Source organism: Astyanax mexicanus, chromosome 16 (genome assembly GCF_023375975.1).
Source record: "Astyanax mexicanus isolate ESR-SI-001 chromosome 16, AstMex3_surface, whole genome shotgun sequence".
Lineage (NCBI taxonomy): Eukaryota > Metazoa > Chordata > Actinopteri > Characiformes > Acestrorhamphidae > Astyanax > Astyanax mexicanus.
In genome coordinates, this window is record NC_064423.1 from 4,935,401 (window position 1) to 4,950,120 (window position 14,720).

The 14,720-nt window shown below is 35.9% G+C and overlaps 1 protein-coding gene across 2 annotated transcripts in view; it reads right to left on the bottom strand.

The window, feature by feature from the left end:
• Positions 1 to 14,720, bottom strand: part of LOC103027717 (protein FAM126B) — a 41,410-nt gene that overhangs the window by 17,031 nt on the left and 9,659 nt on the right. For both annotated transcript variants that reach the window (XM_049465759.1, XM_049465760.1), the window contains exons 2-4: positions 3,798 to 3,902; positions 694 to 751; positions 398 to 502 (exon numbers count right to left, since the gene is read on the bottom strand). In XM_049465759.1, coding sequence (XP_049321716.1) covers positions 398 to 502; positions 694 to 744 — 156 coding nt within the window. In that variant the 5' untranslated portion in view covers positions 745 to 751; positions 3,798 to 3,902. The remainder of the gene's footprint in view (positions 1 to 397; positions 503 to 693; positions 752 to 3,797; positions 3,903 to 14,720) is intronic.

Consider the following 14,720-nt stretch of genomic DNA (forward strand, 5'->3'; position numbering starts at 1 on the left):
TGGCATCATGTTCTCCTCCACCAGTCTTACACACTGCTTTTGGATAAGTTTATGCTGCTTTACTCCTGGTGCAAAAATTATTTCAAGCAGTTCAGTTTGGTGGTTTGATGGCTTGTGATCATCCATCGTCCTCTTGATTATATTCCAGAGGTTTTCAATTTGGTAAAATCAGAGAAACTCATCGTTTTTAAAGTCTTATTTTTTCCAGAGTGGTAGATACAATATGGTGCTGATAAAACTAATGTAAAATTAGTTTTTTAGTAATAGTTTGGTTTATTCAATGGATTCTGGACTGGCTTTTTTTAGTTTTAAAGTACAAAAAAATACAGTAGTAAAAATCTACACAGAACAAACAGCAGAACACAGAGTCACAGAACATAAAGAGCTGAGGGTCTACCTCACTGCAGGGCTGCTCCTGAATCACAGCATACAGAGCAGGAACCAGGCCTTTCTTCAGACGCAGATGACACGTATAGCCCGGGATCAGGTCATCAGGTAACGTCTAAAGACAAAGGAGAATAAAAAAAAAAAGACTACTGTCAGAACAAGACCTTTTCATCAGGTTTTTAACCAGATTTTTAGAATGTAAACTTTATATTTTGTTACATTTAAACTAAATAACAGCTGAAAATGCTTTCTGTAGAATTCTGTTTACCTCCGGAAAGAACACTTAACTAGAAAATACATTCTTACCTTGAATTCTGAGAGCCATTCCTCCACCACGCCCCGCTCTGGACAGAGCATGGTCCACCTTAAACACAGACAGAAACAGAAAAATGTAAACAACACTCTAGTCCTTCTGATTTAATTCATTACTTGCCATCAAATGAACCACAAAAATGACCAGGTCTTGCCATGTTTGCTATATCTAAAGACCTTTAGTCATTTCTAGTGATTTTTGTAAATCATGGAAGTTAGGCCTGTCATGATAATTACGCTATTGACTTATTGCAATTATTATACATTATACCACAGTTAGTCCTGATACTGCAATGTGTGGTTACAGTGCCGGTAATGCACTGTAACCAAAGCTCTCCATGTATTACTCTGCCACATACTGTACAGGTAACCTAGCAACGATGCAGCGCTTACAAACCAAACAGCACAGCTACAAACAGAGCAGCAATGAAACTATTTTAACTGGCGGAGTTTTTATAACCAAACAGATTCTATTTCTCCTCCTCTTTAACTCTTTAAAATCTTTTAATAAACAGCGATAATATAATGGAACTGTGGTATAATCCTATAAAAAAAAACACTCATCTCCTATTTAAACAGACAAACTGTCTTTTACATTGTGTCAAAATTTGTTGATGAACGGACCAATAGAAACTCTTCGAAATGACCTGAAATAAACTCTTTTTACATTGACTTCCATTGAAAGTTAAAAAGTTTTTTTGTCTCTCCTGGAAAGTTGTTGTTTTGGAGTTATTATCTTATTATGATACTAGTGGTGTAAAAAATTACAGCCATGTCTAAATTGTGCAGCCATTCCCACATTTGTGTGGTAAAATTACATTTTTCCATCTTCTCATTTTGATCTGGTTCAAATAATACTTCAAAGAAAAAGAGAAGTTTAGAAGTTTTAATCTCTATTAAACACAGAGAAACAGTTAGAGAAAATGAGCTGCATTAAGTATGAAGACATTTTCTTCAGAAAGCCACAATAAAGTTTTTTTTGGAGACTCCTGAACATTTTGCAACTCGTGGCCCATTTAACTCACCACAAAAAGCTCAGTGGGGCATCAAAAATTAGTCAGCCATCAAAAATCTGGCCTATGGAACTGACTGATGAACTTTCAATTAAACACCCTGCCTTAAACAATGATTTTTAATAATTATTTGCCAATGTTAGGTAAATTATTAAACATAAAACATTAACAGTAAGACATTTCCATGTAGAAACTGCTGAAAATCTGCTGCTGCCCTTTAGAAGATGTAGCAGACGTGCAGCTCGAGATTTTGCACGTCAGCCGTGTTCTCACAACAGGAAATACTGTGTGGTTTAGGTAAGAGGTGGAGCATGTGTAGTGTGTGCAGGAGCCACAGCTTAACCTGCTGCATGTACACATATGTTTACTCTGATTTTACACAGAAGTTAGTTGTAGGACGGTGCTGTCGGGATAAAGTTCAGGTATTGAGTCCTGAGTTACTGTGCCTGCACTGTAAAAAATAAAACATTGGCTAAAAGTAAAAAAAAAATAAGTAATCGACACAAAATTTTTGTCATTGGTTCAATAAAAAAAAAAAATTGATTCAACCTTACTCGGTGCAAGCTATTGTTTTAGATTGGGACAATGCAGTTATTTTAAATTGTCCCAAATAAAAAAAAAACATATAAATTGTCTTTATTGTGTAATGTAAATTCACAATTATTTTTGGTTTCACTTTTTATTTATTAAGTTGGGAGGGGGGAAAGGTGGGGATGAGGTGGGGAGGGGCGGTGGCTAAATGTGGTTTAAAAGGGTAAAAGAAAAAAGGGGGGAAAGACGAGATAAAAGGAAGAAAAAATGAGGGAATAGAATATTGCTTATGATATGATATATGATGTGGCACACCCCTAACTGAGATATTAAAAAATAAAAATGCTTTATTAGATTTGCAACAGAAGTCAATGATCCAGAATGTCACGATACTAATAATAATAATGCACTCCATATATCCAGGATTAAAGTAAAATAAATGATACTGTACAGATATAATCTACAGTCTCTAGTAGAAATATAATGGGAAATGATAAGTGTGAATTTTTCTTTTGTTAAAAACAGTAAAAAAGTAGAGCCCTGATGTGATGTGGAACCATATTTCAAGGTGTAATATTGTTCACCATATTCAAAAATGTTGGTGATATTATTGTGTACTTAAGCAATAGAACACGAGAGGGAGTGTGTTATCACGGATAACATCTTGGCTGTCATTCCGTTGTAGGCACGAGCCGAAGGCGAGTACTGTAGATCATCACAGCCGTGATGTTATTTGTGATAACACACGACTTCGAGTGTTCTATTGCTTTTATACAACAGTTTCTTTTTTTTTTAAATGAATAAAGAAAATAAATCAAAGAACTTTAAGAAATTCAGAATGAATATGCTTTAATATGGACTGTGCCTTCCGCCAAAAAGTAGTTCCACAACAACTGTAACAGAACTGAAACTAAACTACAAAATGTTGTATGGTTCATACAGACTAACACTACAAAAGTTAGCTTGAAATCTTTAATTGGGAATAAGTGAAGATGGTAACGTTAGGAGGGTGAAATAACGCTAATACTCTCCTCTCCTGCTCCGTGGAGTCGTCTTCAGGTGAAAGCTGAGCATTTTTTGAGCATTTCTGCTTGTTTTGCTGGGTGGTGTTGGTTTTAGCTAGCCGGCTGGACTGTGGTTAGGTTAGCGTAGCTTGCTTTAGCTCAGCATTAGCTTAGCTTAGCCAAGCCTGGCTGGTTAAGTTAGCGTTCTGGCTGTCAGGCGGCATTAGCCGAGCGATTTTCTTTCCCTTTTTCCTCAAAAAAGACGAGCCAGCTCTGCGGGCGAGCGTGCCGCGGCTGAGCGCTAGCCTGTGCTAAGCTAACGCTGCTGCGGGTGTCCTGTGTGTATATACGCTGTTACTCGGCAACGTGTCAGTGGAGTGATACAAGTTTAGTGGGAGAAGGCCGTGGTGTTATCACATATATCAGCACGGCTAGAACACTTCTCAACCAATCAGATTGTGAGGTTGGAACTAACTAATATGGCACACCCCTAATGGTGATAATATCGTATCGTGAGATTATTTTAAACCAGAGCAGAGCAGGATCTTACCTCGCTCACTCCGGCTTCAGTAGTGTAGGGGTGAGAGGATCTGACTCGTCATCTGATTCGCCATCTCGTCTCGTCTGCTGATCTGCTGATCGCTGGTTAAACAGCCTGAGAGAAAAGATCAATAAGAACCTCTGATCACTCTTGTTCACCTGCACCAATAGGATCACACTCACTCACACCACTGACGCCATTATGCATAACACTGTGATAATTCTGCACACTGTTCCCGTGTGTGCTCCAGACAGTGAGTCCTGTCCTGATTAAACCAGATCACAGAGCGGTTTAGACTGAATGAACATGTGCTGCACATGCTGAACCCGGTTTCTGTGAACATCTCTACTCCTGCAGGAGCTCAAACTGCCTCAGGTGACCCATGAAAGATGTAGGTGCACTCACAAGACCAGTAAGCACCCAGTAACACAGTAAGCTGCAGTGTACAGATCTGGGGTCAGTTCTTTTTACTTGGGAGAAATGTAGTCTGTAGGCTGTAGTTTGTAGTAGTGCTGGGCGATATGGGAAAAATTATATATCACGATATGGATTTTTTTTATATTACGATAACGATATATATCATGATATACCACATATATATATAAATAAATTAACAAACACGAAAATGAGCGTGTTCAATCTGTAATTTCAGTTCGTTACAGTTACAATTACAGTTTTGATTAGTTTCAGTTAAGGAGAACTTTCACTTTCAGTTTTCGTTATTCCTTTCATTTTCGTCAACAATAATACTTGGTCACTTAGCTATATGGTGATTATCATACCATAGCTTTATATAAAATAAATAGAGTTTTAAAATACAGATGACTACATCACAGACTATTTCCTGGAAAGCGACCCGGCCGAGGAAAGTGACGCGCTCATCCGCGAGTTTAAAGCTCCGCAGGTGGATTAATGGGGGCGCAGCTCGCGGGGATTTGGCGCTTCTTCTATTGCTTACAGGCTGCGTGACCTGCAGTCTCTCAGCCTGCAGTCACACTACAGTATCAGCATATCATAATCACCTGCATTTTCCTACAGGACAAACCATTCAAACATGCAGATGAGCTCTCCACACCAGATTAAAAAAAATCACACAGTGTCTGTCTGGCTTAAAATAGTTAGATAGAGCTATTAAATGAATAAATCAACATTCATTTAAAAGATCAGTGAGACGTTTTGTACGCTAAATAACAAGTTAGAAGCTAATAAGCTAATAATAACATTTAATAAAAACAGAAAAATATATATAATAGGAAAATAACCAACTAAACTAAGCTCAAAATGCTAAAAGAAATATAATCTAACAAATTCTAAAAGATCAAAACGAAATAGTAAACACTCAAAGCTTAAATTAGCTTAAAGACTAAAGAATATAAAGCTTTTCCAGCGCTATGAGACGCAACACCTATAGAACAGAAGGATCAGCGGCAGCATGACGGTTCTAGTGAAATAATTCAAATGTAAAAATACACAACAGAGCGTACCACATAAAATCAGTCCAAGATCCTCACCAAAAATAGAAAACCATAATAGAAACCAACCCTAACGCCAATACATTTTATCAAAGCCTACTTTATATATTTGCATGAATAATTGGTGAAATTACTGTAGAAACGATAAGGAAGATAAAAGGTAAGTAGCATGATAGACACTTTTCTATCGTCCCCACGATATTTATCCTCATATCGCACAACACTAGTGTATAGAATAAAACAACAATGTTCATTTTATTCAAACATAAACCTATAAATAGCAAAATCAGAGAAACTGATTCAGAAATTGAGGTGCTCTCTTTTTTTTTCCAGATCTGTTCGTTTGCATTTTATATGCATATACTTAACATCCTGAGATTTAAGTTGTTATTATATTATTATGTTATTATTCTATAATAAAGAACAGTCTTTGTTAATTTACTGTTGTTCACAGATGTTCTGTTTTTACTGAAATGTTTAAAACTGTCTAACTAAATAGATTTTTTTTTCTTCAATTTTTTTTCACGGCCAATTACCCAACCCACTCATTAGGACTCCCCCTATAACTAGTAAAGCTTCAACACACCGGGAGGGTGAAGACTAACACATGCTTCCTCCGATACATGTGAAGTCAGCCTCCGCTTCTTTTCGAGCTGCTGCTGATGCTGTAACATTGCCGAGCAGCATCACAGCACTAACGCTCGGAGGAAAGTGCAGCGACTCGGTTCTGATACATCAGCTCACAGACGCCCTGCGCTGCAGCATCTACCCACCCGGAGGGAGCAGGGCCAATTGTGCTCCCTCTGAGTGCCGGCAGCTTGATGGTAAAGCTGCATGAGCGGGGGTTCAAACCTGCGACCTCCCCCTCATAGCGACAGCGCTTTAGACCACAGGAACACTCGCCGCCCCCCTTACTAAATAGAATTTTTGTTAGAATTTTGTTAATATTTTGTTGCAGTGGGTATATTCCTGTAATCAATACAACATTTTTCAGTGTTATTTCATCTCGCCAAGAATAATATTATTGCAAAAATACCCTGAAATATCTTGAGAAAACTGTAGGGCCACATCACCTACCCCTAGTTTATACTGTCTACAATCACATTTGAGTAAAATAAAAAATAAGAAAAAATATAAGATAAAATTAATAATAGATAATAATAGAAAGAAAAGAATTGTACAACACAGATTCCTGTAAACAATTCCTATAAACGTTTCATGTTTGTTTAACATCTGTAGAATAACTTCAGTTAAGTGGAAAAGATTAATTTTAGTTTTATAGATTGAATAAGACCAACTGTGTTTAACTTTTTCAAAGCAAATGAGAGCAGAGAAAAATTCAGTAACATTCTGGAGTCTAAAGGCCAAACAAACACAGGCCGATGATCTCTGTAACCCAGAACAGACCGTTCCCAGACCATTACTATACTATACTATACTACACTACACTACACTACACTACACTTTATTTTACCTAGTCCCTCAAACAACACTGCATTTTTATATCTTTTCACAGATTTTCCTTTAAAAATCGACATTTCAACAAATACACAAATTCAAAAAAAACTTATGATGCTCTATTGTTATGAAATGTTCAATTAATTGAAATAAAAAAATATGAAATTTAAGGTATTAATTATACACTTTGTAAGAAATATAAATTGTATTTAGTATATACAGTGCCTTGCAAAAGTATTGAACTTTTCAACCTTTTGCCAAATTTCAGCCTTCAAACATAAAGACATGAAGGAATCAACAACAAGTGGGACACAATCGTGAAGTGGAACGAAATTAATTGGAGATTTTAAACTTTTTTTTAGAAATAAAAAACTGAAAAGCAAACTCACTCCAGAAGTTCAGTGAGGATCTCTGAATGATCCAATGTTGATCTAAATGACTGATGATGAGATTGAATCCACCTGTGTGTGATCAAGCCTTCGTATAAATGCACCTGCTCTGTGATCAGAGTCTCAGAGTTCTGTTTAAAGCTATGCAGAGAGCATCATGAAGATCAGGGAAAAACATCAGGCAGCTCCGAGACACTGTTGTGTAGAAGTTTAAAGCCGGATTTGGATACAAAAAGATTTCCCAAGCTTTAAACATCTTAAAGCCCCACTAGGTAGGATTTCCTTGATTTTTGATCTTTTTAAAGAAGTAAAATTACAGCTTGAAACTCACTGCAGCGCTGCATTGAGGTGTAATAGGAGGAATAGCGGTGCTCTCGTGTCTGTGCCGGATCTCCTCTGAGCTCAAACCAGACTCTGTAAGTTTTCAGAGGCGGCCGCGACCAACGCGAGAACTGCGACCTGCTTTCTGACTTTTAGTTCTAATGAAATATTATACTCTGCAACTGTAGGGGGAGCCCACAAGCACAAAATCATAATCCTACCTAGTGGAGCTTTAAGGAGCACTGTGCAAGCGATCATATTAAAATGGAAGGAGGATCAGACCACTGCAAATCTACCAAGACCCGGATGTCCTTCTTAAAACTTTCAGCCCAAACAAGGAGAAGACGGATCAGAGATGCAGCCAAGAGGCCCATGATCACTCTGGATGAACTGCAGAGATCTACAACTGAGGTGGAAGACTCTGTCCATAAGACAACAATCAGTGTCAAATCCGGACCAAACTCCAAACCAAGGTTTGAGACTATAGCCCTATCCAGACAGGATTAGTTTCCTCAGGGGACGTCTGTGAAAAATATTTCACACTTCTACTCAGTGATAAAACTCGCATACGGACTGCAATTGAAAAAACAGGAGGACCAGTGAGTTTTTAGGCTTTCTCGGTCACATGACATCGAGTTCAGTAGCTCCTCCATTTCCACTCGCTGTTGTGTTTTTACATGGATCTCGCGGATCTGCGCGGCAGTGGACAAATAGCTGTTTTAATTTTTAATTCAGCCTGTAATTATCTCAGACGATGGAAATAAAATCGCAAAGAGAAAATTACTCCCTGAGAAACTAACCCCATTCAGACAGGGCTTATGATACATTGTATTCTGTGCCTTTGTTCTGGTTACTTTCGGTTTCACACTGCAGGTTAAAGAGTGGACTAAAAAAGTTTACTACATACTGACTTCATCAGCTATGTGGGTGGAGTCTCTCTATACTTTTACACCTGTTTACACCTGTTACTTTGGTGTGAACCTGAAAACTGAAAAGTCAGAAAATCCAGACCAAATGAATGCAATAACATGCTCATCACAGTCTAATCTCAGTTGGGGCTGATTTTTATTATTTTATTTTATTTTATCAGTATTGGGTTACTTTAAGGTGCTGATACCATAGTGTGAAAAGCACACAGTCTCTCTGCAGTACTTATATAACGATACTGGCCATATGAGGACATGCAGCCTCCGCTACAGTAAAACAGTCAGCAGGCCTGGAACAATAATTACATTACTGAATTATAGTGCAATATGTGGAACATTACAATAAAGCTGACCTCAGTTAGGGGTGTGCCGTATCGTATCACACACAATATTATAACACAATATATCTTGGCTTATATAACGTGATTTTAAAAACCCATTCAGTGTTAATTGTAATAAGCATTTTTTTGTATAACACACGAGAGCAAAGCAGCTTAAACTCTGCTTATTACATGTGAAATGTCTTATTTCCAGATTTTGGGTTAACAATGTGTATTTGGATTAATGATCTTAGCTAAGCAAATAAAAGTATGCAATTAACCAAAAAAAAGTCATATTTTTAATAACATTTCTAGAATCACAGCATGAAGGAAAAGCAGCTATTGTTCACAACTACCTAAATCTAACATCTACCAAAAAAGAATGTGCCTTACTTTAGTTTGTTTTTATTAAATTCATTATTTACATATCTACTCTTATCAGATGACGTGAGGCACATACTGTTTTATTTTTATGATTATTATTATTATTTAATAATTTATTTAACTTTATTTAATATCATTCATAAGTATCATTGTTTTTTTTTTGGTTTTTTTTGTAACTAATGGTTTAATGTTTAACATTGGGTGGAGGGAGGGAATTTTAAAGACTTGAAAGATGCATAAAAAAATGAATGAATGGTGTACCTAGTTCCAAATTAATAATAAAAAAAGAGTATTTTTGTATAATGTTTTTTTATGCTTGCAGTTTAATGCATTCACTAAAAATACGTTTATACATTTTTTGTTTCTACTGAATGATTGACACTCTTATACTAAGTACAATTACAAGGTTTATTTTGTTGCAATAGCATATGTTTTAAATTATTACAGTATTTCCATGTTTTTTCATGTTTACAAAAATACCCTAAAATATTGTAATACTATTTTAGGGACATCCTGCCCACCCCTAATCTCATTATTACGCATGTGTTTACTGAATACAGAGAGCACATTCACATTAATATAATGTTAATACCTTAACTTATATACCTTGATATTTACATTCATGGTATTTGGCTGATTCTCTTCTCCAGAGGGACTTACAAGGTTATTTCTATTAAAGAGGTGGGTTAAAGTAGTGTTGGGAGTCTTGCCCAAGGACTCTTATTAGTGTAGCACAGCATTTAGTCACCCAGAGAGAATTGAATCCCAGTCTCCCACATAATATTATAATATTATGTTATATAACATTATATATAACGTATACACATACATTACTAGAACACACAACACAACAATAGTATTTAGATATAGATATTAATACTTATATTACAAATTCAAATGTGAAAATATTAAAGATAAAAAGTTGGTTTCTCTTAAAAAGCGAAAATACTTTATTCTTACTGCATTACTATTTCATCAGTGGCACAAAATGACTAACAAATATTTCTGGGACAATATATCATCTTAAAGATAGATTTTTATGAGAGGCCTAAATACAGCAGTCAGCTCTCCCTGTTAATGACTGAGATTTCGTTGGGTTATAAGTAAAAAGCTCTGTATTATAAGCATTAGTCTACACACTACACTGAAGACACTGGTAGGGCTTCAGATGATTGGCGTCACCACTGCTCTAAACATGTGCGCACTATTTGATGAGACTCTCAAATCCAATTTAAAAGAGCCCAAACCTCAATCATATACTTATGTAGGTCGAGGTCGGTGAAGGTTATTTCTAATGAAGCACTAAATGGGTTACATTAGGAGTTTAATGAACTTAGAGGCCTGGCAGAATTGATCAGAGCAGCGTCACATATTTACCTGTTCTCTGTTAGAAAACATGTTTAGCTGGTCAGTAATGCAAATGCTGTGAATGAAATGCAGTAAAAGTGAATGATTAGCATTGTTTAATAGATATGATGCTGTCTAGACTTACAAATATTATGTGAATATGTTTTTTTTAAATATGTTTTGTGTATATGATGGAAAAGCATCACATCAATAAAAGGTCCAAATATACATTATTAAATTATTTACATAAAAAAAAATAAAAGATACACAGGAGGCTCTACATATAGGCAACATATAGTCGCTGTATAATGAAAAACAAGTATCTCCATTTTTGTCGATGTTTAGATTACTACATAATTTAAAAAAATCAACTGTCCCATATAATGTGTTAAAATTTCTTGATGTATGGACCAATAGAATTTCTCCACAATGAGAACTGGAAGTTTTTTTCTCTCTCCTGAAAAGTAGCTGTTTTAGAGATAATTGTTTTTCACTGGACAGCGATGATATACGTATTTCAAAGGGAGATTTGGAGGTTTGAATAGTAAGATACTCGATGTAGGTTATATAAGCTCAGACATACAACAAATTATACCAGAAAATTGTTACAACAACAAAGAAAAACTTAAGATGACTGTATAGAAGTAGCTTATAAGATTTATATAATGAAAACTATTGACGGGCAAATAAAGAATTGGATGTATCTACTTTAATAACCTTTTTGTCAACTGCTTTATTTATTTATTTTTTATTGTCACCACCTGGATTTAACTAAGCAAGTAAGTTAAAGCCTCCCATTTGATAAAAAATTGTGCATGGATGATCAATGTATGTTTCAGCTGGCATCAGGTAATTTAACCCTAACTGATGCAGGGAGTAGCTTCTCATTTGTGGAAACTTTGTGGAAAGACTCATCCTGTGGTCGTGGAAAAGATGTTAATCGGTTTCAGAAGGATTAAACTATTGGCAACATGCAACAATCAGAGAAAACATCTAAGGAGATTGTAGCTGAAACTAATAAAATCAGGTTAAGATCTGTCCAATGGTTTATAAAAAAAGAGGAAGGACAGAGGAGAAACATCATCTTCCAGAAAGAAATGTGTTTGGATGTGGTTTTGGTAAAATCAAATAATAGAAAAGCATCACTATCAGTGAGACTAATTAGCAAAAACAGCTTCAGAGTTTTCTTTTACCCTGCTCCAGAGTGATGGAGCCTCAAGGAAAGAAGAGAGGAGGCTCCCACCAAGTGATGCTCCCATCATGTATAGTGTCTACTCTGCAAGCCTGTGTGGGCGGAGCTATGATGTGGGGTTGATGCTGCAGTTGGTCTGCAGGTTTAGGTTCAGCAACAGTATGTGCTGAAAGAATGAAGTCAGCTGACCACCTGAATATACTGAATATAGACCAGGTTATTCCATCAATGGATTTGATTTTTTCTTCCCTGATGAACACGGCCATATTCCAAGATGACGAGAATGTCAGGATTCATGGGGATGGAATTATGAAAAGGTGATTTAGGGAGCATGAGATCATCATTTTCACACATGGATTGAGAGAGAGTCCAGATCTTAACCTCATTGAGAATCTTTGGGATGTGCTGGAGAAGACTTGCGGAAACAATGTCACAGCAGTCCAAACAAATGTTATATAGAGTGCGTGACCAGACAGTTTATAAAATAGATATTCTGTATACTGTATTTTTTTCCCATTATAAGGCGCACCATAAATGAACGTCTAATTTTTGGTCTATTTTTATACATAAAGAGCATTATACGACACCAATATGGAACAACGGTGTCGCCATGTTTTCCTTCTAATCCAGCAAGTCTCACTGCTGTGAGAAATAGGACTGCGCGATATTGGAAAAAGTTTACATTGCAAATGTTCATTTTTTGCCGATATATCTTGCGATATTAAACAATTCAGGGCACATGATGTCACCAGCCCCGCCCCCACCTGTGCACCGGTCTCGCGACTGGACCGATTAAGAGCTGAGTCAGCTCCGAGCTCTTAAAACCAGAGAAAAACAGCTAAACAACAGTGATCACACCTTTAATCATCATTTAAATGGCTTTTTAAAAGGTAAATAAGAGTGATTTTTTCTGGGATTAAAAGCGTGAATTCAGCTGTAACTGAAAATATCTGCAACATGTGCTCACTAGCAGCTATCAGTTTGTCCCATGTAGCTTGTTTTAACACGGTAAACATGCAGACTACAGTACAATACACTCACCTCTGAATGGCGAAACTGTAAGCGCTTAGCGGGGTTAGCGGGTAATGCTAATGCTGCTACACCAGTGCTATCCGGGGTTACCAACAGGCTACAGGCTGATAATACTCACCTCCAAACGTTAAAAAAGCTAGCGCTTAGCACAGTTAGCAGGTAATGCTAATGCTGCTCTAGTTTTGGTGCAGGAGAAACCTTTTTTATTATACCCTGAAATATTGTGCCATATCACCCAACCCTAACTGTCACATCAGGATATTAATACTTTTTTTTTTTTTTTAGCAAAAGAAAAACTCACACTGTTCTCATTTCCCATTATATACTATATTATACTATATTATCTACTAGAGACAGATTATATCTGTCCAGTATCATTTATTTTACTTTAATCCTGGATATATAAAGAGATGTTTGGAGTGCATTATTATTAATATCATAACATTCTGGATCATTGACTGATCATTCTGTTACAAATCTGATTCAATTCTTGTATTTTTTAATATTTCAGTTAGGGGTGCACCATATCATAGTTTATGCAATAATAACATTTTATAATTTCATTTTGGTGCAGTAGTGTATTCTTAATTATTATTTTTTAATTCAATGTTTCGCCAAGAGTATCGTTAATGTGAAAATACAATGAAATATTGTGATATTATTTTAGGACTATATCGCTACCCATAGATGCACCAGATTAAAAGGCACACAGTGGATTTTGGGGACATTTAATGGATTTTGAGTGCACCTTATAGTGAAAAAAATACGCCAGTTGAACTATTCTCTCAAACAGACGTGAGCTACTTCTCTGGCTACAGGAAAACATAATGCAAACTACCACAGTCCTGTCCAAACATACTCCTCACACGATTACATATCCCATACTGCTCTGAGTACACGCTGTACTGTAGCCCTAATCCCTGCCTACAGGCAAAACAGGAGGGTTAAAAACACTCAACCAGAGGCTACATGATCAAACGCAGTATTTTTTCTTGCTCTTTGATTCCAGCAGGCCACACAGACTTGGTCTCTAACCTCTTCTACTGGGTAAGAAGCTTACAAGCTTCTGTGCCAGATAATTAAGTGTATACAGTCCCTTAAACGAGGACTTAGTTCAAGGCCAAAAATAGACATTGCTAAAAAGAGCTTAGTGGAAAAACACAGATGAGAGAAGAGAATGAATGGTGGAAGAAGGGCTTTTCCCAAGAATTCAAAGCAGGAATGAATAGTAAAGCAAACTGATGTGAACTGACATGGAAAAAAAAAACATACACCTAAGGGTTTGCGATATGACCCAAAAAAAAAAAAGATTATATATATATATATATATATATATATATATATATATATAAATTTTAATTTCTGCTTAAGAGAAACAATGACATATGATAGAATATGAGAAAAACTTTAAAGGCTAACAGTAAATTCTTAGTATTTATTTATATACCAAATACACCAAACACAGCATGCAGTATATTTAAATAGCCAACTGTGCATTAAAGTGATATAATAACAATAATAAGCAAAAAACGATTACACTCTTGGTGGTATTTTAATGACTCAGCAAACTGCACATTATCATGTTGTTTGAGATGGTGGAAAAAGTTGTCATGCCAAGCTATTTCCACATAAATAACCAATGAATGTTAATATAATGATATTATAATATTGTCAATTATTATCATATCTTGTCTAAAATCGTACTATGCTGTAAATATTAGGCAAGTAAAAATTATTTGACCGTAAATGTAAAAGAAATATTACTTTGGAAATGCCGGAAAAAGTTTACAGACAGATGAATAATGCATTAAATTTGTTCTAATGTTTTTTTTTTTGTAGCGGCAGTAGCAGCAGACCTTTCTTGCCAAAATGAAATGCCATGTTTAAGTTCATTAAGTTCATGAATGTAATAAAATATTGAATAAAAGAGTTCAGCATCACTTATCACTCTGTTTTAGTTTACTTCCTCTTCCCAAACTGTCTGTTTTACAAGTAAAAGATAAAAGCTATGCAAGGCTAATTAGTAACAGTAATGTTAGCTGTGGTACTTGACTAGCTAACTTAACAACAGGATTTGTTCATTTACTAAAA